This window comes from Stomoxys calcitrans, chromosome 4, assembly GCF_963082655.1.
Source record: "Stomoxys calcitrans chromosome 4, idStoCalc2.1, whole genome shotgun sequence".
Lineage (NCBI taxonomy): Eukaryota > Metazoa > Arthropoda > Insecta > Diptera > Muscidae > Stomoxys > Stomoxys calcitrans.
Genome location: NC_081555.1, coordinates 99,565,580 through 99,588,612, shown reverse-complemented (window position 1 = coordinate 99,588,612; position 23,033 = coordinate 99,565,580). Strand labels below are relative to the sequence as shown.

General features: G+C 40.1%; 1 protein-coding gene across 4 annotated transcripts in view; it reads left to right on the top strand.

The window, feature by feature from the left end:
• Positions 1-18,034, top strand: part of LOC106096004 (interaptin) — a 46,412-nt gene extending 28,378 nt beyond the window's left edge. Inside the window, exons 10-13 of one of the 4 annotated variants that reach the window (XR_001222838.2) lie at positions 4,398-4,497; positions 5,205-5,510; positions 17,642-17,797; positions 17,891-18,034. Coding sequence is in view for 3 of the 4 variants with exons in the window: in XM_013263501.2 (XP_013118955.2) it covers positions 4,398-4,497; positions 5,205-5,510; positions 12,313-14,046 (2,140 nt within the window). In the remaining variant the exon portion in view is untranslated. Of the gene's footprint in view, positions 1-4,397; positions 4,498-5,204; positions 5,511-12,312; positions 14,271-17,641 lie in introns of those variants that run through there. The other 3 variants (XM_013263502.2, XM_013263501.2, XM_059366849.1) reach the window with 3 other exon arrangements.
• The last annotated feature ends 4,999 nt before the right edge of the window (positions 18,035-23,033 follow it).

Below are 23,033 nucleotides of genomic sequence, written 5' to 3'. Positions count from 1 at the left end.
ACAGAACCTTGGGGTGCACCAGAAGAAATAGAATTAACATTAGACACACGATCATGGCAAACTACCTACTGCGAGCGATTTGACCCCTCTTCTCTATTTTATGCGCTATATTGTTATTATCTGGGTTATATGTCCGTTTTGTGGGAATTCCAAGGGGGCGAGCGCTAGAAACTTAACTTTATATAGCCATTTCAGGTGCTTACAATACTTACTGTTTAGTGCTACTGCCATATACTCTTCATTTGAATATAATATTGCTATTATAGGGCTACATGTTAACTTAGGTATAAGGCGGACTCTCAGCCACTTGTTAAATATTTTAATTTTACCTTCGTACTCTACTCCTAAAACCCTTTCATTTATACCCTGATTTTTTAAACATGTCCTTTTGAGCAGGTTTGGAGGGCCTTGAAATTATTGGCCTAAAATTTCGATGTAGAATTCCTACTCTATTCTCAAATACCTTGAATTTGAACCCCATATTGTCATAGTAAGGCTAATGTCCCTTGGTGCCTTTTGGGGTAAAACTTTCTGAAAACTGAATCCATATTTCAAAGTATGGTTCATACTCTACTTGTAAAGCCCTCATTGGTTTAAGGAAGAAGGATGACCCACAAACATTCAACGTCATATTTTTATATCAGATTCTTTCTGCCTTCCATTCGGGACCCCATATTACCCGATCGCGCTACATGCCGTTTTGGGTTGTTCAGTGACAGAGTAATTCCTCACACAACCCCTTCTGATACTGAAATATAAAGTACACTTTTTCATCACATGATCATCACATCACATAATGTAAGCGAAAAAACACCCTCGGCATCTTCTTTTCTTTACTTGTTTTAACTCTCCGCCAACTACTTCATTCATTAAGTGCATAGTGTGGCCACACAATTAGTTACTTTGACTCCTCTTAATTTTTACTTCAATATTAAACTAAGTACAATGCGGAAGTTTTATTTAACAGTTGCAAACATATTAAACCGCAAACGTCATTGGCCATAGGCAGTAGGTTTAGGAAACAACAACAACAAACATACAAATGGCTCGCACGACAAAGCAGAGCCTTAAGGAATTCCGAATTCGCTGACGTACATGCCAAGAAGGGCCAAGTACATCCCACCCCTACAACACCCTCACCTAAAAAGTGATACTTTTTCTCTCGCACCATTTATTTCTCTTACTCTCACATCTAATACTCCCACCTATGGTTTTGCATTCACACCCATAAAGAATGATGTAGAAAATAAAACAAACAATTTGCTGGGTTTATGCTTCTTCTTCTTTTATTGAAAATGAATTCCTCATTTCCATGGCATTTCTTCAAGGAAAATTACATTTCATATATATTCGTCGTTTATCTGGAAAAATATCTTTCGATTGATTAAAATCCATTCAGCCGTTTAATGACATTAGCATCAATCGAAAGATATTTTTCCAGAGAAGCGACGAATATATATGAAAAGAAATTTTTCGAAAAGAAAAGCCAAGCCACGAAAATAAGGAATTAATTTCCAATAAAAGAAGAAGAAGCATAAACACAGCAAATTGTTGTTGTTTTTTTCTAAACATTCGTTATGGGTGTGAATGCAAAGCCATAGGTGGGAGTAAGAGAAACAAATGGCGTGCGAGGGATTTGCATTTCTGTTGTTGTTGTTGTTTGTACATGTTTGCGAGGCTGTACAACAATACAAACAATTTTATTACTTCAGGTCATATGCAGTGAGTGGGTTTTATGACAGCTCTTACACATTCTCCCCACATGCCACAGCAATTTGCGATAAAGTCAAAAGTAGAAACAAGGCCCTCAAGTCACTTGCTGGCAGCACTTGGGGTGCAGACAAAGAGACCTTGACCACGTACAAAGCAATTGGCCGGTCTGTGGTAAGTTATGCAGCGCCAGTGTGGTCTCGTCAGCTTTCCACGCGTTCCACGCATTGGAATAATGTCAGCGTTCCACGCAGTGGAAAAATGTTCAGATCTGTCAGAATGCCGCCCTCTGAACTGCGACTGGCTGTCTCCGAGGTTCTCATGTAGACAAAGATCCTTCCTGAAGAAATTGACCTTTCCCGGCAAACCTGAGTAGTTCTGGCTCAATTACGTTTCGGCAGATGCAGCCGCCTCAACTCCTACAGAGAAAGGATTGATGCCGACGTGCACGATGTATGTCAAGATTGTAACCAGGGATCGCATAATAAACGTAATCTGTTTTACTGCCCAGCCAGATCCACAAGACTCAGATCCCTGTGGACGCACCCCATCTTAGTTGCAGAGTTCCTGGGTCTTGACACTCAACAGAATCAAGCAGACGAAAGATAGAACACAACAAACTGATACAACAACAACGATAGCGGTCCAACGCGTATAGCTAAATGCACGAAATTTCGCACAGATACTTCCTAATGATGTAGTTCGTTGGGGATTGCAAATGAGCCATATCGGTTCACATTTGGATATAACTCCCATATAATGTAATCCTTCGACTTGACTTCTTATTAACCGATTGGGCTGACATTTTGCGCATAGTGTTCCGTTAACACTTCCAAAAATCGTGCCAAGTATGACCCAAATCGGTTCATAAGCTGATATAGCTCCCATATGAACTTATCTCCCGATTATACTTCTTGAGCCTCTGGAGGGAGCAATTTTTTCCGATTTAGCTGAAATTTTGCACAACGACTTCTCCTATAACCTTCAGCATGCGTGCCATGATTTGTTCGAATCGGTCCGTTACCTGATACAGCTGCCATATAAACCCATCTCCTGATTTAACTGATATAGCTGCCATATAAACCGATCTCCCGATTAGACTTCTTGTCCAATTTTGGATGTAGCGTTTTGTTTTGACTTTCAATAACTGTGCTAAGTATGGTCTAAATCGGTCGATAACCTGATATAGCTGCCTTATAAATGAATCTCCCAATATGAATTTCTTAGTCTCTGGAGGACGCAATTATTCCTCGGTTTGCCTCAACTTTTTGAGGTGGTATTATTCTATGACTTTAAACAGCCATGACAAGTACTGTTAATAACTTGATATAGCACCTATATATTGAAAAAAAATCATTCAAAGAACTTGTCACATGCGATCCATGTTGGATGGTATATAAGATTCGACCCGGCCGATCTTAACTCACTTTTACATGTTTTTTTTTATTTTTTGTTATAGGCAACGATAAATAATATTTTTATTTTTTTATTTTATTTTTTTTTATTGTATTTTAATTTTAATTTAATTTAAAAAAAAACTTTGAATTTTTAATTTAAAAAAAATAAATTTTTTTTTAAATTTTTAATTTATTTTACAAAATTTTATTATTTTTTTAATTTGTGTACCTTTTTTGTATAGGGGTATAACTATCCCCTTGTATCGCCTCGAAATATTGGACTCTACAAGTACAAAGTTTTTTTTTTTTCTTTTAAGTTAGTCGATCCATGTCCACTCCCTCTCTCCACTAGGGCTGCGACATCGATGTTTTGTATCGATGTTTTGTATCGATGTTTTTTGAGAAGTTTTCTTGTGATCTTTTTTTTTGGGACTTCAAAACCAAAAATAAAATAAGAAACCGAGGAGACATTCTGAGTGAAGGCATAAACATCGATGTTTTCTGTTTCCATTTCCTTCTTACCTAAAAAAAAAGCTAACTTCTGCAAAAACATCGATGTTTCTGCCTTCAGTCCGATTGCCTCATAAAAAATTAAAAAAGAAATGGACAGAAAAACTTTGATGATTATGTCTTCACTCCTCCTCTTTCCGCATTTCTTATTTTGTTTTGTGTTTTCGGTTTTTAATCGACATCGATGTTAAAAAAAATCGATGTTTTTAGTTCGATGTCGCACCACAACTGTCCACAGCACGCTTATTTTCGAATGAGTAAAACTAGCCGCTTGAAATTTTGCCACAAATACTTCAGTAAGTTGGTAAAGTTAATAGCCCAAATAGATCCAAGTTAAGATATAGCTTCAGTATAAACCAATCTCCCGAATTGAGAATCTGGAGCTCCTGCAAATTGTAAATTTTGCCCATGAACATGCCACTAAGGAACAGGGGCATACTTCTCACATATCAATGAGTGCAGTCCGATTCAAGTTTAAGCTCAATGATAAGGGGCCTCCTTTTTATAGCCGAATCTGAACGGCGTGCCGCAGTGCGACACCTCTTTGGAGAGAAGTTTTACATGGCATAGTACCTCACAAATGTTGCCAGCATTAGGAGGGGAAAACCTCCGGTGAAATTTTTTTTTTTCTGATGGTCTCGCCAGGATTCGAACACAGGCGTTCAGCGTCATAGGCGGACATGCTAACCTCTGGAGCCCCTAGATGGGGTAATTCCAATTCGATTGGACGAAATTATATTATCTTATTGAACATCTTTTTTATTTTTATTCTTCTTTTAGCGCCGAAGAGCTTAAATATCGCAACTCTTTGCTACCACCCCATCTCAGAAGTGCTTATGCTGCGCAATATGAAAGTGAAATTGGCGAAGATGAACTGAAAGTAAGCAATGTGTCACATAGTGATTTTGTTAACAATTTATCTAACCTACATAATAAGACACCACAATGCCACACTAATGAACAACATTGTCAACATGTCAAGCATATCCTGCACACATCACAATTGGGTAACATAAGTTCTATAAACCCAGGCACACCTAAAAATTTGAAAACTTTACATTCGACGCCTCTAATGCGGAAAATTCATCCAAATATTTCAAGAATTATAAATAATTTGAAATAATTAAAAAAATGCATTAAAGTTATGAAAAAAAAAACTAAAACAAAAGTATTAGTATGTACTTACTTGTATATGTATTCACTATATTTTTTTTTAATTATTTATTTTTTTTTTTGCTTAAAGAAAAAACAGCTTTTAATTTTGTATAGCAATAAAATAGGATAAATTTAAATCAAAATTTGTTAAACATATTTCTTTCAAATTTTTTACAACAGGTTTTTATGCATGTTTTTTGTGTTTTGTTTAATTTTTGTTGTTGTTTACAAATGATGCGTCCTTTAAATGTTTTACAAAATTATGTTTGTGTCTTCTTAAAAGCTTATTTAAATGTTCTAAAATATAAATGTACATGTATGTGTGTGGGGTGTTATTGTGTTATCCCAAAGGTTTTTTTTTATAAATTTGTATATATATTTTAGCAAATTTTTTAGTTAATTTCTATATTTTTTAATTTTTTCTTAATCTAGGATGGCCCTCACAGCTTTGATGATAGTATGAGTGCCTTGCTTAGCACCACAGCTGGTGGTACTCGCAAAAAATGCAGTGGCGTTACCCACTACAAACGTCCCGGCCCACCTACACCCAGCAAAAATGGTCGCTTATCATTTGGCGGCATCAGCACGAATTCTGAACCTGCGCGCGAAATACTTAAAGAATCCTTTGACAGTGGTGCCAATGCAGTTGCTGCTGTGTCTTCATCCTCTTCCAAGACCCCAGCTCGTTTTAATTTTTTTGCATCGCGCTTTAGCATGGGAAATGCCACCAAAGATGAGGTAAGTTTTGTTAGTTGTTGTTGTTATTGTTGTAGCAGTGTGTTGTACACTGAGGCGGCAGACCTTGACGATGAAGGACTTTATCGGGTCAATCCGGTACGTACAACCGGTTGCCATGGGATTGAAGTTTTGTTAGTACTTTTATGTGTTTAGAAAAAACGTGCAAGTTTGCATGAGCTGATAATATTGTGATAAGTAATGGCTTGAAGAGCAAGGTCTTGTTATTGGTTTATGTTTTAAGTTTGTGCTAAGTAGCTATTTGTGTGCGAGATACGTTTTTACTTACTAGCTGAGCCCGGCCCGCTCTGATGCGCCCGATAATGTTATGTTGGAGAAATATACTCTAAATTTGGAAATTTCTGCCTAATTTCAAATACCTCATATTTTAACCCCAAAAAGTAAAAGTCCTGTTAAAGAGTGTGCTGGATCCCCAGAGACTTGGTCCCAAATGTGAAAGTGAATTTCGTGCTCTTCTCCCAAAGACCTTTCATTTAAGATCCTTACTGCCATGGTCGATAGATATATTCGATCTGAGGGATTTTTTGCGGGTGGAATGACCCGCGAAACACTTAGTTCCACAATTGGATGTCAGATTTGTTTTCTACTCTCAAACACCTTTAATTTCATACCCATATTGTCTATAAATCCGTTTGGTGGGTTTTGGGGGTGGGCGGCCCTCCTAGGCACCCCACCTCAGATTCTGATACCAAATGTTTAACTTTAAGTTAATGTAAGGGTGCAAACAAATTTCGCTTAAATCGCCCTACCCATCTCCGAGATTTGGTGTTTTTGAAAATTTTTGTTAAGGCCCGTCTTAGAGTGGGAAAGTTAAAAAATAATACCGCAAACAACCGCAACAAAGTCATAACGAAGATAAATGCTGTATGATCAATGTTGACCACTCTGCCCTCTTTCTGTTCATGTTGGCTTCTTCAAATGAGCGCCATTTACTGGCTGTTTTCAATTGGATCAACTAAATCCATTTCGCTTAAATCGCCCTACCCATCTCCGAGATCTGTTTTTTGAAAATTATTGTTAAGGCTCGTCTTAGAGTGGGAAAGTTAAAAAATAATACCGCAAACAACCGCAACAAAGTCATAACGAAGATAAATGCTGTATGATCAATGTTGACCACTCTGCCCTCTTTCTGTTCATGTTGGCTTCTTCAAATGAGCGCCATTTACTAGCTGTTTTCAATTGGATCAACTAAATCCATTTCGCTTAAATCGCCCTACCCATCTCCGAGATCTGTTTTTTGAAAATTATTGTTAAGGCACGTCTTCGAGTGGGAAAGTTAAAAATTAATACCGCAATAACAACCGCAACAAAGTCATAACGAAGATAAATGCTGTATGATCAATGTTGACCACTCTGCCCTCTTTCTGTTCATGTTGGCCTCTCCAAATTAGCGCCATTTACTGACTGTTTTCCATTGAATCAACTAAATCCATTTGAAAACAGCCAGTAGATGGCGCTAACTTAAATCTTTGTGCTACTACTCGCTTGGAAGGGCTTAACCCTTATAACATTGATCATCATGTGGTAGGTGTCTATAAATGACTACCTATTAAATAGTCATCATTTGGTCTTTTTTTAAACCATATTAAATTGCCATATTAAACGATTTTCTGTGGTAAAGAATTATTTTACCTGTCTAAATATTTGCTGCGTGGCGATAGTTCTTACTATTAAACCATGTAAAACTTTTGAATAAAAAATTGTTGCCCAGCAGCACGTCGTTTGGTCTTGTCTATAGATGATGTAAAAGTGGTTGCAATCTCAACATTAAGGTTTCCAACTCCTTCTATCACGAAGATCGCCATACCCCAAAGCCTACATTTATTTGTGTCTCCACACATTAATTAAATCACAGTGTCTTGTTAGGTCATTATGATTGATCGACAGTTTTGGGGTGAGCTGGTCCGCTAGTTATATGAGCAGAATGAAGATATCAGATTCGTAGTCCACAACCTTATATCTTTAAGTTAACCCCATATTGTCATGATTGGTGCATATAGCCGTTTGGTGTCTATATGAGGGTTGTTCGCCACAGTCCATCTGCCTCTTGAGAGCATATTTGAACGAAGCACTCTACTCAAAATATCTATCTTTTGATTCCCCATTGTTTTGAATGGGTCAAATAACCTATTGGAGCCGATTTTAGGAGGTAAAGCATCACCTAGATTCTTGGACACAAAATTATAATGCTATGATCGTGTAATATTCCCATTTGAGGGGCTTATCGGGGATGGGGCGACCATCAATTACATGGATCTAATTTTTTGCTTTATATTCGTAGTCTACTCCCGAATACCTTTCATTTGAGTCCTATATTTATATGTACGTCCAATATGTCTGTTTGGGGCAGTTTTTGGAGTTAGGTGACCCTTGGATACTTGAACCCAAATTTTAATACCATATTCATATTCTACTCTCCAATAGCTTTCATTTGATAGCCATTTGATAGCCCTATCGGTTCACTTTTGATTTTGGGGTAACGCTTCCAATATCAACAAATTATAATGCCCATTCCTCCTTGTTGACCATATTCGTAATCTATTCCCGAATACCTTTCATTCAAGTGCCATATTGTCACTATTGTCCAATAAACCTATTTTTGGGGGGGTTTGGGGTCGGGGCGGCCCCCCAGTTACATGGATCCAACTTTTGATATCATATTTGTATTCTACTCCCGAATACCTTCCATTTGAGTCCCATATTGTCCTGATCGGTCTACCTTAATTTTTGGGTGGTACTTTGGGGTAAGGGGGAGGGTCCGCCCCTTGCTATATCAAAAACTTGTAGAGCTTATTGCTCCTTCCGGACAACTTCCCCACGATCTGCGAAAATATCTCTTTAGGGTGCAGGCCGGTTTATATTTAAATGTATGTACCGTATAAGCCGATCTTCTAATCAGGGCTGCGGAGTCGAGCCGTTTTGACTCGACTCCGGGCCCTTCAAAATGCTATATTTTATACCCACCACTAAAGAAGAGGGTAATACCCAACCTAGGCAATATGGGTATGAAATGAAAGAAACGAGTAGATTACGAATATGTTAAAACAAAAAATAAAAAAATTGACTTGGAAAGGACCTACGGGAGACTAAATACCTGGGACATGTCGTCAGTGGCGAAGGTATATACACCGACCCCGACAAGGTTGCTGTCATCCAGGATATGGGCGCTCCACAGACCTTGAAGGACTTACGGAGATTCCTTGCAGTAGTTTCGTGGTATCGCCGTTTCGTTCCACAGTTCGCTACACTGGCTCATCCGCTTACCTCCCTGCTTAAAAAGGGGAAATGGAGATGGACGGAGGAACAGCACAACGTTTTCGAGCTCCTCAAAGCTAGGCTAACGCACGCACCTATCCTAGCGTGCCCGGACTTCGAGAGGACTTTTATACTACAAAACGATACCAGTGACTACGTTCTAGGAGGCGTCCTGACGCAGTAATTTGATGAAGGGGAACGCGTTATAGCCTATGCCAGCAGAACTCTGAATGGAGCCGGGAGAAACTATTCTGTTACGAAGAAGGAGTACCTGGCAATAGTGTAGGGCATACGGAAAATGCGGCCGTATCTCGAGGGCTACCGTTTTCTCAGGTGATAACGGAGCATCTGGCCCTGAAGGAGCTCAATTCTATTAATAATCCATCCGGTCGCCTTGCCAGATGAGCGTTGGAACTCCAGCAATATTCCTTCTCCGTCAAATAGCGTAAAGGCAGGCTCAATGTCGTGGCTGATGCCCTGTCGTGCCAACCCCGAGAGGCCTTGCAGAGGGCGGTCGAAGAGACGGCACATGATTGCCAATGGGTTTTGAACAAAATAGAAGAGATTTGCTCGAACCCCTCCAAGTTTCCAGACTATGCCAAACTTTGAAAACTTTGCGTGCCTACCCCGCTACGACCTGCTGCTGGTCACCTTGGGATTCGAAAGACGATTGTGACCACATTCGTAAGGAGCTGTGGGTCTTGCCAGCAATATTAAACAAGCCAGATGGCCCCGGCCCCAGAAATGCTGCTCTCGATCCCAGAAGAGCCATGGGCAACGGTCTGCGCGGACTTCGTGGGACCACTACCACGGACCAGACGTGGCAACACGATGCTATTGGTGTTTATCGACCGCTTACGGAATGGGTGGAGCTGATATCTCCGCAAGGCTACCACAGAGGCCGTGGTGAAGGCATTCCGAAAAAGGATATTGGCCAGGTTCGGAACGCCGAAGATATTCATCATGGATAACGGCAGTCAATTCAACAGCCTGGTTCTGGAAAAGTACCTATAGGACTTTGGACCCCCTTTAACTCTAGGCCATACGGTTACCAAATGAAAGGTGTAAAGGAGTAGATTATGAAAACGCAATTTTCATTTTTATTGAAAATTTAGTATAAAGTGGAGGAGGAGGATGGTGACGAGTATGAAGACATCAAATTGTGGTTGTAAAGGGACTCCACATTAAATTTACTCCTCAGTTCATTGAAATGTGTTTGCCACATCCACGCAGCAATCCCTGGGTAGCGCCAACGACAGTAATAGGTATCACGTTCCCCCGAGGGGGCATTTTGGGTTGCTAGGGGATCGAGGGGCCTTTAAACTTGTCTCAGAATCTCGTTACTGTTCTCAGAACTAGGGGGGCGCCCTATAAAGTGAATTTTCCCCAAATCTCGTCATTTGGTTTGTATTGTTTGTTTGCTTGTTAGTTTGTTTGTCTGTTCCGTAAAGCCTCAAAAACAGCTGAAGCGATTTTCAGGAAATTTTCGCAGATGGTAGAGTTTGAGCCCCCGGTGAAAATAGGGTACTAAATTTTTTGATATCCGAAGGGGGCAGACCCTCTTAGGCCACCGATTGAAGCGAAATTTTGTATGCCATCTTATGGTACCCCAAAAACACGAAATTGGTTTAAAATTTTAAAATTCTATAACCTGGGGGGACGCCCGATCCCAAAACCCACTTGAGCGGGCATATTTACCGATTGGGACAATATGGGTATCAAATGAAAGGTTTTTAAAAGTAGAGTACGAACTTGGTATATAAATGTTACCCAAAGTGTTCAAGGAGGTCCCCCACCCCCAAAAAAAACCCCCCAACAGGACACCTTACCGCTTTGGGCAATATGGGTATGGAAAAATTAAAGTTATTTGGAAGTTAAGTACACATCTGTTATAAGAAAATTGGTCCAAGGTGCCTACAGGGCCTCCCCAATACTAAAAAAACCCCCAAAACCTGCATGAATGTCCAACGTCACAAAGTGGGTATCAAACGAAAGTCCTTTGGGAGTTGACTACGAATTTGATATACACTTTTGGTGTATAACCTGATATAGCTGCCATATAAAACCGATTTCCCGATTTGACTTCTTGAGCTTTTTACAAGCCGCAATTTTTGTCCGACTTGTCTGAAATTTTGCAGTTGTGTTCTGTTATGACTTTCAACAACTGTGCCAAGTACGGTCCAAATCAGCCTATAACCTAATATAGCTCCCATATAAAGCGTTCTCCCGATTTTGCTTCTTGAACCCTTTCAAGCAGCAATTTTTGTCCGATTTGGCTGAAATTTTGTAAACAGTGTTCTGTTATTACTTCCAACAGCTGTGCCAAATACGGTCCAACTCGGTCTATAACCTGATATAACTCCCATATAAACCGATTTTCCGATTTGATTTCTTGAGCCCCTGGAAGCCGTAATTTTTGTTCGATTTGGCTGAAATTTTGCATGCTGTGTTCTGTTATGACTTCCAATAGATATGCTAAATGCTGTTTAAATCGGTCTATAACCTGATATAGCTCCCATATAAACCGATCTCCCGATTTGACTTCTTGAGCCCTTGCAAGCCGCAAGTTTTGTCCGATTTGGCTGAAATTTTGCATGCTGTGTTCTGTTATGACTTCCAACAGCTGTGCCAAATACGGTCCAAATCGGTCTATAACCTAATATAGCTCCCATATAAACCGATCTCCCGATTTGATTTCTTGAGCCCCTGGAAGCCGTAATTTTTGTTCGATTTGGCTGAAATTTTCCATGCTGTGTTCTGTTATGACTTCCAACAACTGTGTCAAATACGGTCCAAATCAGTCTATAGCCTGATAAAGCTCCTATATAAACCGATTTCCCGATTTCACTTCTTGAGCGCCTGGAAGCCTCAGTTTTCATCCGATTTAGCTGAAATTTCGCACAAAGTGTTCTGTTATGGCTTCCAACAACTGTGCCAAATACGGTCCAAATCGGTCTATAACCTGATATAGCTTCTATATAAACCGATCTCCCGATTTGACTTCTTGAGCCCTTACAAGCCGCAATTTTTGTCCAATTTGGCGGAAATTTTGCATGTTGTGTTCTGTTACGACTTCCAACAACTGTGCCAAATACGGTCCAAATCGGTCTATAACCTGATATAGCTACCATATAAACCGATCTCCCGATTTGACTTCTTGAGCCCCTGGAAGCCACAATTTTTACCCGATTTGGCTAAAATTTTGCAGCTAATGTTTTTAGCACACTTTAACTAGTTTTTCTTTAAAAAATTTAATTTCTATGTTATTTGAGCAAAAATTTCATTGCAAATATGTCTAAAAAATTTTGTTCCTGGCTACGTCCCTGGTGGTTGGTATAAAAAGTGTTTCGTGTTATATGTGAAATGTGTTATAATGATTATGAAAAATGTTACACGTTGTTGTATTTGTGATCATAGTGTGCGTTTTCTTCGCAAGCAGTTCATGTGCGTCCTACCGTTGAAAAATTCTCTTTTCTGCTTCAAATGATTTTACAATCATTGCCATTTCTTTTATTTATATTATCCAAAGAAACCTCTCAATAAACCCAATGTGGATGAGGAACATTTCAAAAAAGATAAACAAAAGCTTGCTGTCACAAAGGCGGCCATAAATCGTCGTTTATTAGGCGGAGTGGTGTGCACCTCTACACCACGCAAGAGTAAACTGCACTATGACCAAAGACGTTTATTGGATCAATTATTGACCTCTTCACCTTCACCCTCCCCCTTGACTTTGGATAATAAGGCTGTGAAGTTGGCAAAGAAAATTACTCCACCGGATGTGAGTTACATTGAAACTCCGGTAACGGCATTGGTGTACCAACACTCTCCCACCATCATAAAGGCTCCAAGTCGCAAACAACCAACCAAACGAATAGAGGCGATAGCTACGGGCTTGAAAAATAAACGTCGCAATTCCTGGATTTATGGCAGACGTCTGTCGAGGCGTGTTGAAGAAATTTGTACACCCACCAGTGGAGAGACTACTTCATCGGCCTTTTCAAATACCCCCAAAAATAAGGCTAGACGGCAGACTATTGGCTCGGCAACCACAACAACTTCAGGGGGAAGGGTATCACACAAAACGGTTATACTGCAAAAACGTCTCACCAAAAAGAAGCCAGCGAAGGAAAGAAATGCTCGACCCTCGCTACACTTGAAAGGGGGAATTTTCATTAAATATCGTACCCACTGCCATAAGGGCATCCAGCAAAATCAAATGAGATGTAAATCCAGAAAGCAGCGCCTGGATCATTTTAACCAGGCACGTGATTTAAGATCGTTCCAAGACATTGTATCGCCTGAGGGGCAAAATCTTACCTTTGATATAAGTTGCAACAACAACTATGCCACCTTTAATCGTAATAAGTTGGGGCAAACAGTGATTCTTAAAGACGTCAAGCAGGAGGAAGAGGAGCTGACTGAGGTGGAAAATGAATCCTTTGTGAGTGGCTCTGAAGTCTTTGCTTGCCATACTCAGGATGCCATTGATTGTTATCCCTATAATGTTTGTGAATATGACACGGATGAAGCCAGTGACATCAAAACTGATGAACAGGAGGACAGTCTTAGCAAGGAAGAGAAAAATAATATTAAAAAAGAACTCATAACATCTTTCGATTTAGAGCAGTTCGATAGATATGTCAGCGTGGTAGCCAAAGCTAGCAAAAGCAAGGATAGCACCACCACATATGCCTCCAATGGCAGTTCGGAGCAATTTGAAAAACTTGTTTTGGAAACAGAATCAAGTGCTCCCTTTGAAGTTAAGCGCATACAGTTTAATGTCACTGGCAGTAGCCAGTCATCATATATGCCTCAATCGCAGGAGACAAGACAAATTCTATTAACCACCAATTCCAATGTGACACCTTCGCCTATAGATTTAAGGGAGGGTCCAACTCATCACAATGTCATAGTGGATTCGCCGCCCCTACATAATTTCTCGCCCAATAGCAATCCGGGTAATCTATCGCGTATCATCTATGGAGGCACTGTTATCTATAATCGACGCTTGCCCAACATTAACACAACGTACGTGCGCAAATCCTCGATTTATATTCAAAATAAAAATCACAACTTATCCTGCGATTCTATGGCAGGCAATGATGTCATTTTGATTACCAATCAAACGATTACGGTGGCCGATTTGGCTCGCATGTGGAAGCAAATGGATAGTTCTGCACGCTTGATAGTGAGTTTTGCTGCCCTGGCCTCATTTACAACATTGCTGGGATTATTTTTGTCGTTTTATGCCAAAAACTGAGGGGATAAAAAAAAAACAACACTTTAAAGTTTTGCAAACAAAGTAATCGCCAAGGAAAAGCCATTTAAATGGCATTCGCTACATATTAGCCGAAATTGAGTTTCAGCATATGGCAGTGAATAGTGCCATACCAAGTAAAGCTTTTCAAATATTAGGATGTGTGTTTAATTAATGTCATTTTGGTTGTATTCGTTACTTAAAGAAGTAGCTATAACTTTGTCGTTGTTTATGTTTAAAGAAAAATTTATATCAAATTATTTTTCGTTTAACGAAGCCAAGGCAAATTCAAAAAAAATTGTTTTTGATTTAAATTTTTTGTATCTATATTTTTTTCTTAATATCGTGTTTTATGTAACTCGTCGCTCTTTAACAAATTATTATCACAATTATTTGGAGACTTTATAAGTAAATAATTTGTTTTCGCTTTGAATGAATACCGGCAGCCCACATTATGCAGTATTTTCTTATTTATACCCATATACCTCGCACCATACCAGTTGTATACTCAAATGCGTAATTTATGGATTTATTCATAAAAGAAATGGACATTTTTTTTTGTAACTACGTATTATTAATTGTCAAAGTGAAAAAAACTTAACGGACAGCAATAAAAACTTATCACAATTGTTTTATTTCGAAATATGCATATTGGATATAGGGGTATATTACTCCAGCAAAGTCACGAATACTACCGGAACGCCTTTTATCTTTTATTATACAACAAGTAAAAACGTGCTCTTGGGAACCCATCACCATAGATTCTGCTAAAAATGTACACTAAATAAATTTAGTTGAAGGGCATAATATTATTCTTCTAGGAACCGAACAAGGATGATCGAGAGACCGGTTTACATCAGAACTATATTATTCCACCACGCTCTTTAAGAGGTTGGAATAATAGAAGACGCATCGCTCTCAGGTTTATTGAGAGACTTGGTGCGAATGATCTTAAGACTCTCACCAATAGGGAGAGAGATTCCCTAAATTGGGCTCGGGAATTCGCGGGCCCAATTTAGGGCTAGATTCGGAAACCGCACCGCAGTCAGCCAAGAGGCTGCGGCCACCTGGAGGGCATCCCATGCCTAAAAGAACTAGGGCGAACAACAGCAAGGTGGGTCCAAGAACCTTTGCTAATGTCGCTAGGGACAGTTTGGTGATGGCAGTTGTCGACAAGGAAAACGAACAGGGCAGCATATCTAGGTATAATTTGAGTGGGATAGTCAATGGATTGTCATCAGTATAATCCGATGTCCTTGCGAAATTTCCTGGGTCTCCTCCAGTTTGTGATGATACAGACTAATTGCCATCGGCGACCAACACTCAATTGAAATGCATCGTTGTACGCTGAAAGAGATTGTTGAGATCTGGCCAGGTGCAGCACTAGATTTAGTCAAGAAGGAAGATATTCCTTCTCGACCAAAGGTACATGCTTGGATACCAAGGATTCCACTAGATCCTGAAGCGATACTTGGAAGACTAAGGGAATGTAATCCCAATTTTTCAATCACCGACTGGAAGATTGGAAGAGGCTGATGGTGACCGGAGACATGCAGTATTCGTACTAAACTCCGGCTGTCTCGCTAACCTCATCAAGTCTGAAGGGATTGTATCCTACAGATTTAACAAATTGAAACTGAAGGTCTATAGAAGGGGTGGGGTTGGGGAATCAGGAGACGATTCACATCAGGAGACTGAAAATCCCCCTCCCAACTTCGAGACAACTGTGTGGGTGGTTCACAAAGTTGGACTGGGCTCAAAGTGTACACCAGCGGGGAAGCACAGAACTCAGAAAGTACTTCGACAGCAGCAGTTAGTGTAGCATCTAAGGTGAAATCGTCCACACTTCAAGTGCCCAGTGTCCTGAGGAAGAGTGGTTCCACAGCTTTCTCACCTGCCCCTGGATGCGTACGGAAGCTCATCATGATAAGTTCTTACGAATCTTGTGAGGATGAACCAGAACCCCTGGTGGAGTCAGAGGACGAGACTAACACAACAATAGTGGAAGATCTGAATCGTGACTATGGTCCGGTTTCTACAGATAAATCTCCACCATTGTAAGGCCGCTACGGCGGCACTAAAGGTCCTCCTGATGGTTGGGGGATTTGAAGTGGTTCTTTTCCAGGAACCATGGGTGTATGGAGGAATGGTTCGTGAACAAAAAATTCCGGGATTTAAACTTCTCAAGGGTAAGGGAAATGGGAGACACAGAGCCTGCATTCTTGCAAAGAGTAGTCTAAATGTTTTTCTTCTTCCGTCGCTAAGCACTGCAGATTTAGTAGTAGCCAGTCTTGAAATAAACAAATCTCATTACTGGCTGGCTTCCCCTATACCCGATTCAGAGATGCCGCCTTCAAACCTTAAGTCACTGGTTGAAGCCGCTTCTGTAGGGAAGAAAAGCCTCATTGTAGGAAGTGATGCTAATGCACATCACCAGATATGGGGAAGTTCGGATGTCAACGAAAGGGATGAGCTTCTTATTGAATATATTATAAGATGCAATCTGGTGATTTGTAATAAAGGGGATAAACCGACCCTTATTACCAGGAACAGGCGGGAGGTACTAGATATTACCTTTGTATCGGAAGATATAAGTAGAAGAATATGCGACTGGGAAGTGTTGGATGACCACAGCTTCTCTGGTCATCGTTATATTAGTTTCACCGAAAGTGGTCTGGGTATAAATCCGTGCAAGACAGAAGTAGTTCTTTTCAGCTGGAGATACAAGTTGCCAACAGTGGAACCTGTCTCCTTGGATGGAGATTCCATTTCAAGAAGGCGCAAAATACCTGGGTGTTTTGCTGTACAAGAAATTGAACTTCAAAGGCCACTCTTGTCCTATACACCTGCAAGAGAGCCATTGGCAAAAGTTGGGGGTTTAGATCGCACATTGGGTATATACTGCAGTTGTCAGACCTATAATGCTATATATTCCACCTACTGCTCACTGAGGACGACACCATATGATGCACTGAATTTAATGCTATATCTTATGCCTCTGGACATTGTGGCTACCAAAAGTGCAGCGACCACTGCCATGTGGTTAAGGAAGCTTTCTCATTGGTCATGTGGCGGCTGCGTACACTGTGTTATCCTTGATACAATATCCGATGATCCAGGCAGTGTGGATTACACCCAACCTGAGCCGCTTTTTGATAAAAATTACTGTTCCACTATTCCTGATAGAACCGATTGGAACTACGATATCCCTGGTAATAGAAGTTACATAGACTTCTATACGGATGGTTCCACATTAAACGACCAGGTGGGCTTTGGGGTGTACTCTAAAGATCTACAACTTGTCTGTTTTGAACCCATTTGCATCGATCTTGAATTGAATTTCCTAAGTTCATAGAAGGCGACATTCTGAAATTACAAGGGATTAGAAATATATTCCTGGTGGTTGGCATTCACGATTTTGGCCCAGATTAACGGACTGCAGTTCTTGGTATCTTTTTTATACTTTTAAGCATTTAAATTTTTTATTATTTTAATAAAATTGTAGTAGACACAACTTACAAATTAGTAAAAATAAATGGAATGGTTAGAATCGTAAAATACAATTTATTAATTAATCCTTCTTATTTATCCTTTGCAGAATACCCCACCTACAAATAAAAGACGTTTGAGCAATATGTTCAAAAGAAAGTAGTATTGGATTGCCCCTAACTAACCCTCCTCCCGTCCCTATGTGTTTTCATAGACCCATAAATGTGCTGTCCAAGTCAGTGATGTGATGTCCATGTGTGTAAAAGTAAGATACCCTAGTAGAAAAAGTTAAAAATCTGGGACAAGTTAATATTGAAATTTCATCTAAACACTGCTAATTTATTCTGATTGTACCCAGATGGCAGATATGATTGACTCTGACCAGATTGATTTCTTTTATTGGGGTAATTGTTTTTCCTCTGCGAATATTTAAGTGTTTTTTTTTTTGTTTTTTTCATGTGTTCTAATTATTTATTATAATTATATGGTAATTTTAAAATTTTTGATCATTGTTTGTACGGGGAAAAGGGAAATTTTTATTGGTTCGCTCTAGCTCATATTTTTAAAATAACACGTTTATGCAGAAAACTAATTTAGAGCATGTTTTTATTAACTTGCCATTATTTTATTTTTTAATTTTTTTAGCATTTATATATAGTTTAACCCATTGGTATTTGTATATATTGTATCATAGCAAAACAAACATATTTTCGTTTTATAGTATAAGACTACGTTGACAAATATATCTCAATCAGAAATTTATATAAAAGTTTAATTTTTTATATTTATTGTGAAATTTTGACTTTTACAATGTTCTCCAACATCCAAACCAAGTGTGACTCGGTCCATAACCTGATTAGCTCCATTAATACAGAATTTTTTCTTTATCCTTTGTGTGCCCATAAAAAGATACCGGGCAAAGAACTTGACAAATGCGATCCATGGTGGAGGGTAGATAAGATTCGGCCCTGCCGAACTTAGCACCCTTTTACTTTTTGGTGTCACATACTCCAAATTAATGTTGGAAATGCAATCAGATATTGTCCGGCTGCAGACCGAACAAAAAACCTTTTTTTTTAAGTTAGAAATGTGTTTCTGTAATAGGACTGAATGATTTTCTAGATCGTGATAGAAACTGAAACCCCTACGGTCTGCAGCCGGACAATATCCAATTGTATGAATTATTTCAAGACCGAATGAATTTAGCAAACAAGGTGTGAATACTGGAAACATCTTAAAACAGCTAATATTAAAGAGTTACGACCATTTTAAGTTATGAAACAAATTTTTAAGCAAACCGCTGAACAGCTCAATGCGAATTCTGACCAAAAATAAGAAAAATCTGTTATTCAGAATAGAGATGTGCGCGGGAGTGATTTTCCACCCAGGCTCACGAGAAGAAAATGGTACTTACTCACGCACGTCTTTTTTATGCCGACTCGTGTTTACTCACGAGGCAGTCATGACTCACGAGACGCTCTCAATAAAATCAGGACTCACGAGACAATCGCGACTCACTTGTATTGGCTGTGACAGAACATTTGTAGAATAGCGTTCCAAGCGCCTCGATCTTCTGTGCTCATTCTAAAATCTGTGACACCAAGTTTCGAAGTGTCTCCCACCACTTGATCTTTCCATCGGCCTTTTGGTCTTCACGGTTTGCGTGTACCACAGTGTTTGCCTTCAAAAGACTTCTTTGCTGGAGCTTCTTCATCCATTTTGATAACATGACCTAGCCTACGCAGCCGTTGTATTTTGATACCACATTTGGCACGTATGTTTGGGGTCATAAAAAGGTTACTGTGCAAAATGTCTCACGACTCACGAAACATTCGCGAGACAATCACGACAAACGAGACACTCACGGAATAATCACGACTCACGAGACGTTCACGACTCAGGAGATAAATTGCAAATTTTGTCCACTAAGGAACAGGGGCAAACCTCTCACATATCAATGAGTGCAGTTCGATTGAAGTTTAAGCTCAATGATAAGGGGCCTCCTTTTTATAGCCAAGTCCGAACGGCGTGCCGCAGTGCGACACCTCTTTGCACAGAAGTTTTACATGGCATAGTACCTCACAAATGTTGCGAGCATTAGGAGGGGAAAACCACAGCTGAACATTTTTTTCTTTCTCTGATGGTCTCGCCAGGATTCGAACCCAGGCGTTTGGCGTGATAGCGGATGCAAACTTCTGCACTACGGTGACTCCCGACTGAGGAGATACTCAAGAGAAAATCACGGCTCACGAGACAATCACGACTCATGGAAAACAAAATCGGATAAGAATTGCGTCCTATACATGTTCAAGAAGTAAAATCGGGAGATCAGTTTATATGGGAGCTTTATCAGGTTATAAACCGATTTAGATCATATTTGGCACGTATGTTTGGGGTCATAAAAAAAGCCACTATGGAAATCGGAAAAGAATTGCGCTCTATAGGGACTGAAGAAATATTGGGTTGCCCAAAAAGTAATTGCGGACTTTTCATATAGTCGGCGTTGACAAATTTTTTCACAGCTTGTGACTGTGTAATTGCATTCTTTCTTCTGTCTGTTATCAGCTGTTACTTTTAGCTTGCTTTAGAAAAAAAGTGTAAAAAAAGTATACTTGATTAAAGTTCATTCTAAGTTTTATTAAAAATGCATTTACTTTCTTTTAAAAAATCCGCAATTACTTTTTGGGCAACCCAATAGAATCGGGAAATCGGTTTATATGGAAGCTATATTAAGTTATGTACCGACTCAGACCATATTTATTACGTATAGTCGAAGTTATAAGAAATGTCAATGTGCAAAATTTCAGCCAAATTGGATTAGAATTGCGCCCCTCTAGAGGCTTAAGAAGTATAATCGGGAGATCGATTTATAAGTGAGCTACATCAGGTTGTAGACCGATTTAGACCATTCTTGGCACGTATGTTGAAGATCATAGGAGTCATTGTGAGAGTGTCTCCAGAGGCACAAGAAGTCAAGTTCCGAGATCGGTTTATATGGTATCTCTGTTGAATGTCATAAAAAACATCATAGTACAACATCTCAGCCAAATCTGATAAGAATTGCATTCTCTATAGGCTCAAGAAGCATAATCGGAAGATCGGCTGGCCCGGCCGACACGGGATAAATGTGATCACGGGTTTGAGCTTTGAGCTCCGACTTGTGTGGTGTTCATGGTTATCACGAGAAGCTTAGCTGGCAGTACCTGCAAATGCGGCCGTGGGCAGTCAGCAATTTCGAGAGGAGAGTATCAGTGAGGGGTCAGAAGACACCGACTCTTGCTTAAATACTGAGTGCCAATGATACTCGAAATGACAAGGCGAGTTATTGGCGTCTTCAAATAACTAATGGCCAACATCAGCGTCTGCTTCAGGTTATGGTCGGCTGGAGACGAGCGTGTTGGATCATGCGTTTCAAGCGCTAGGCTAGTAACCCCCCCGGAAAATTTTAATGATTATTCTGAGAAACAAAAGAATAGTAAAAACGTACTCCCCAAATGTTGACGACCCACGCCAATGAGAAAAAGGACCATTAACTGCGGATCTGCACCTGGAATGTCTGGATTCTTTATAGAGAGGGTGCAGTATACGCACTGGCGGATGTATTGTAGAAGTACAAGGGTGATATTACCGCCTTACAGGAAGTGCGATGGACCGGGAATGGCGTCAAAACAACACCAAAGGATGACGAACTATACTACAATCCTCATAAAGGCCAAATTCTTCCACATCAGCCTTATTTGTGTCCACGCCCCGACGGAAGATAAGGACGAGCAGACCAAGTTTATTTTCCACGAGCGCCTAGGGTGAGAATCCACTCATGATAGTTCTGGGCAAAGGTGCAATTTTTTTGCAAATTTGCCCATGAACATTCCATTAAGGAACAGAGCAAACTTCTCACCGGCCGATTCAGGTTTAAGCTCAATGATAAGGGCGACACCTCTTTGTAGAGAAGTTTTTACATGGCTGTCGTACCAAGTGGTACAGTACCTCGCCAGCGTTAGGAGGGCAAAACCACCGCTGAAAAATTTGTCTGATATTCTCGCCAGGATTCGAACCCAGGCGTTCAGCGTCATAGGCGGACATTCTTACCTCTGCGTTACGGTGAAGTTAGCGAAGGAAAATATCTTTGGTCCAACAGTCGAAAATATAGCTTCCATGAGATAACGTCCGATAATGGTTTGAGGCTAATAGATTTCTCCGCAGCAAAAATCATGGTAATAAGTAGCACCAGATTTCAACATAAAAAATACACAAAGCCTCATTGTTATCCCTAGATCAAGAAGAATGGAACCAATTTGATCACGTTGTGGTAGATGGAAGGCATTCATCTAGCGTGTTAGACGATCGTTATTCGATCCGTGGAGCGAATATAGATTCGAATCATTACCTTGTTGCAGCAAAGATTCGCACACCTTTGAGTATGGAGAGAGGAGTACGATCCGACCAAGAGTATCGAGATGCTACTGAAGCCAAGAATGCGGCATACAGAGCAACCCTGCGATCAGTAGCAACGCGCCAGATGAAGGAGAGGTATCGGGAAAAAAGGAAAGATGAGAAACGTCTATTTCGCAGAAAGAAGAAGGAAATGGAAAGAGGTGAGTGTGAGCGAATTGAGATTTACAGGAGTCAGAATGAAGTCCGGAAATTCTACCAAAGAATAAAACCAATGGCTTTGGTGCAGGCGCATCCCCTCGCAGAGACAAAAAAGGAAATCTGGTAACTGATACAGTGTGCTGAGGATATGGAAATAACATTTAACCCAGCTACTAATGTCCGATGTTGGTGGCGAAGAGGATACCGCATAACCAATCCTTGATGATGGTATAGAATGTTTACCTCCTAGTCAGAATGAGGTCCAAATAGCAGTGACCCGACTGGAGAACTACAAGGCAGCAGGAGGTGATTGGTTATCCGCTGAACTATTTAAGATCGAAGGCGTCACGCTGATAAGGCCTATGTATCAGCTTGTCTGCGCGATCTGGCTAGAAGAACGCATACCCGAAGATTGGAACTTCAGTATACTTTATCCCGCACACAAGAAAGGAGACAAAACGAAATGTGCCAATTACAGAGGACTAAGTCTCCTCCCCTTGGCATACAAGGTACTCTCTTGCGCACTGTATACAAGATTAAAATCTAAAGGCAATGAGATAATTGGCATCCTGATAAATCAACGATAGACCAGATATTTGCCATGCGCCAAATCCTGGAAATGACCCGAGAAGGTAAACTAAACTCTTAGCATCTTTCGTTGACTGCAAAGACGCTTTCGACGGCCCTATACATTCAAAGGTATTTCAAGCCATGTCAGAGTTTGGTATCCCTGCAAAATTAATTAGACTGCAAGATGACCCTTGATGGCACACGTTCCTCAATCAGAATTATAAATAATCTCTCCGAACCAATCAATAATCTCTCCGAACCAACCAAAACGCCTTGTTAAACCGAGCATATGGAGAAAATGGAAAATGTTGGGAACCAACATTGGTTTGATTCTTTGG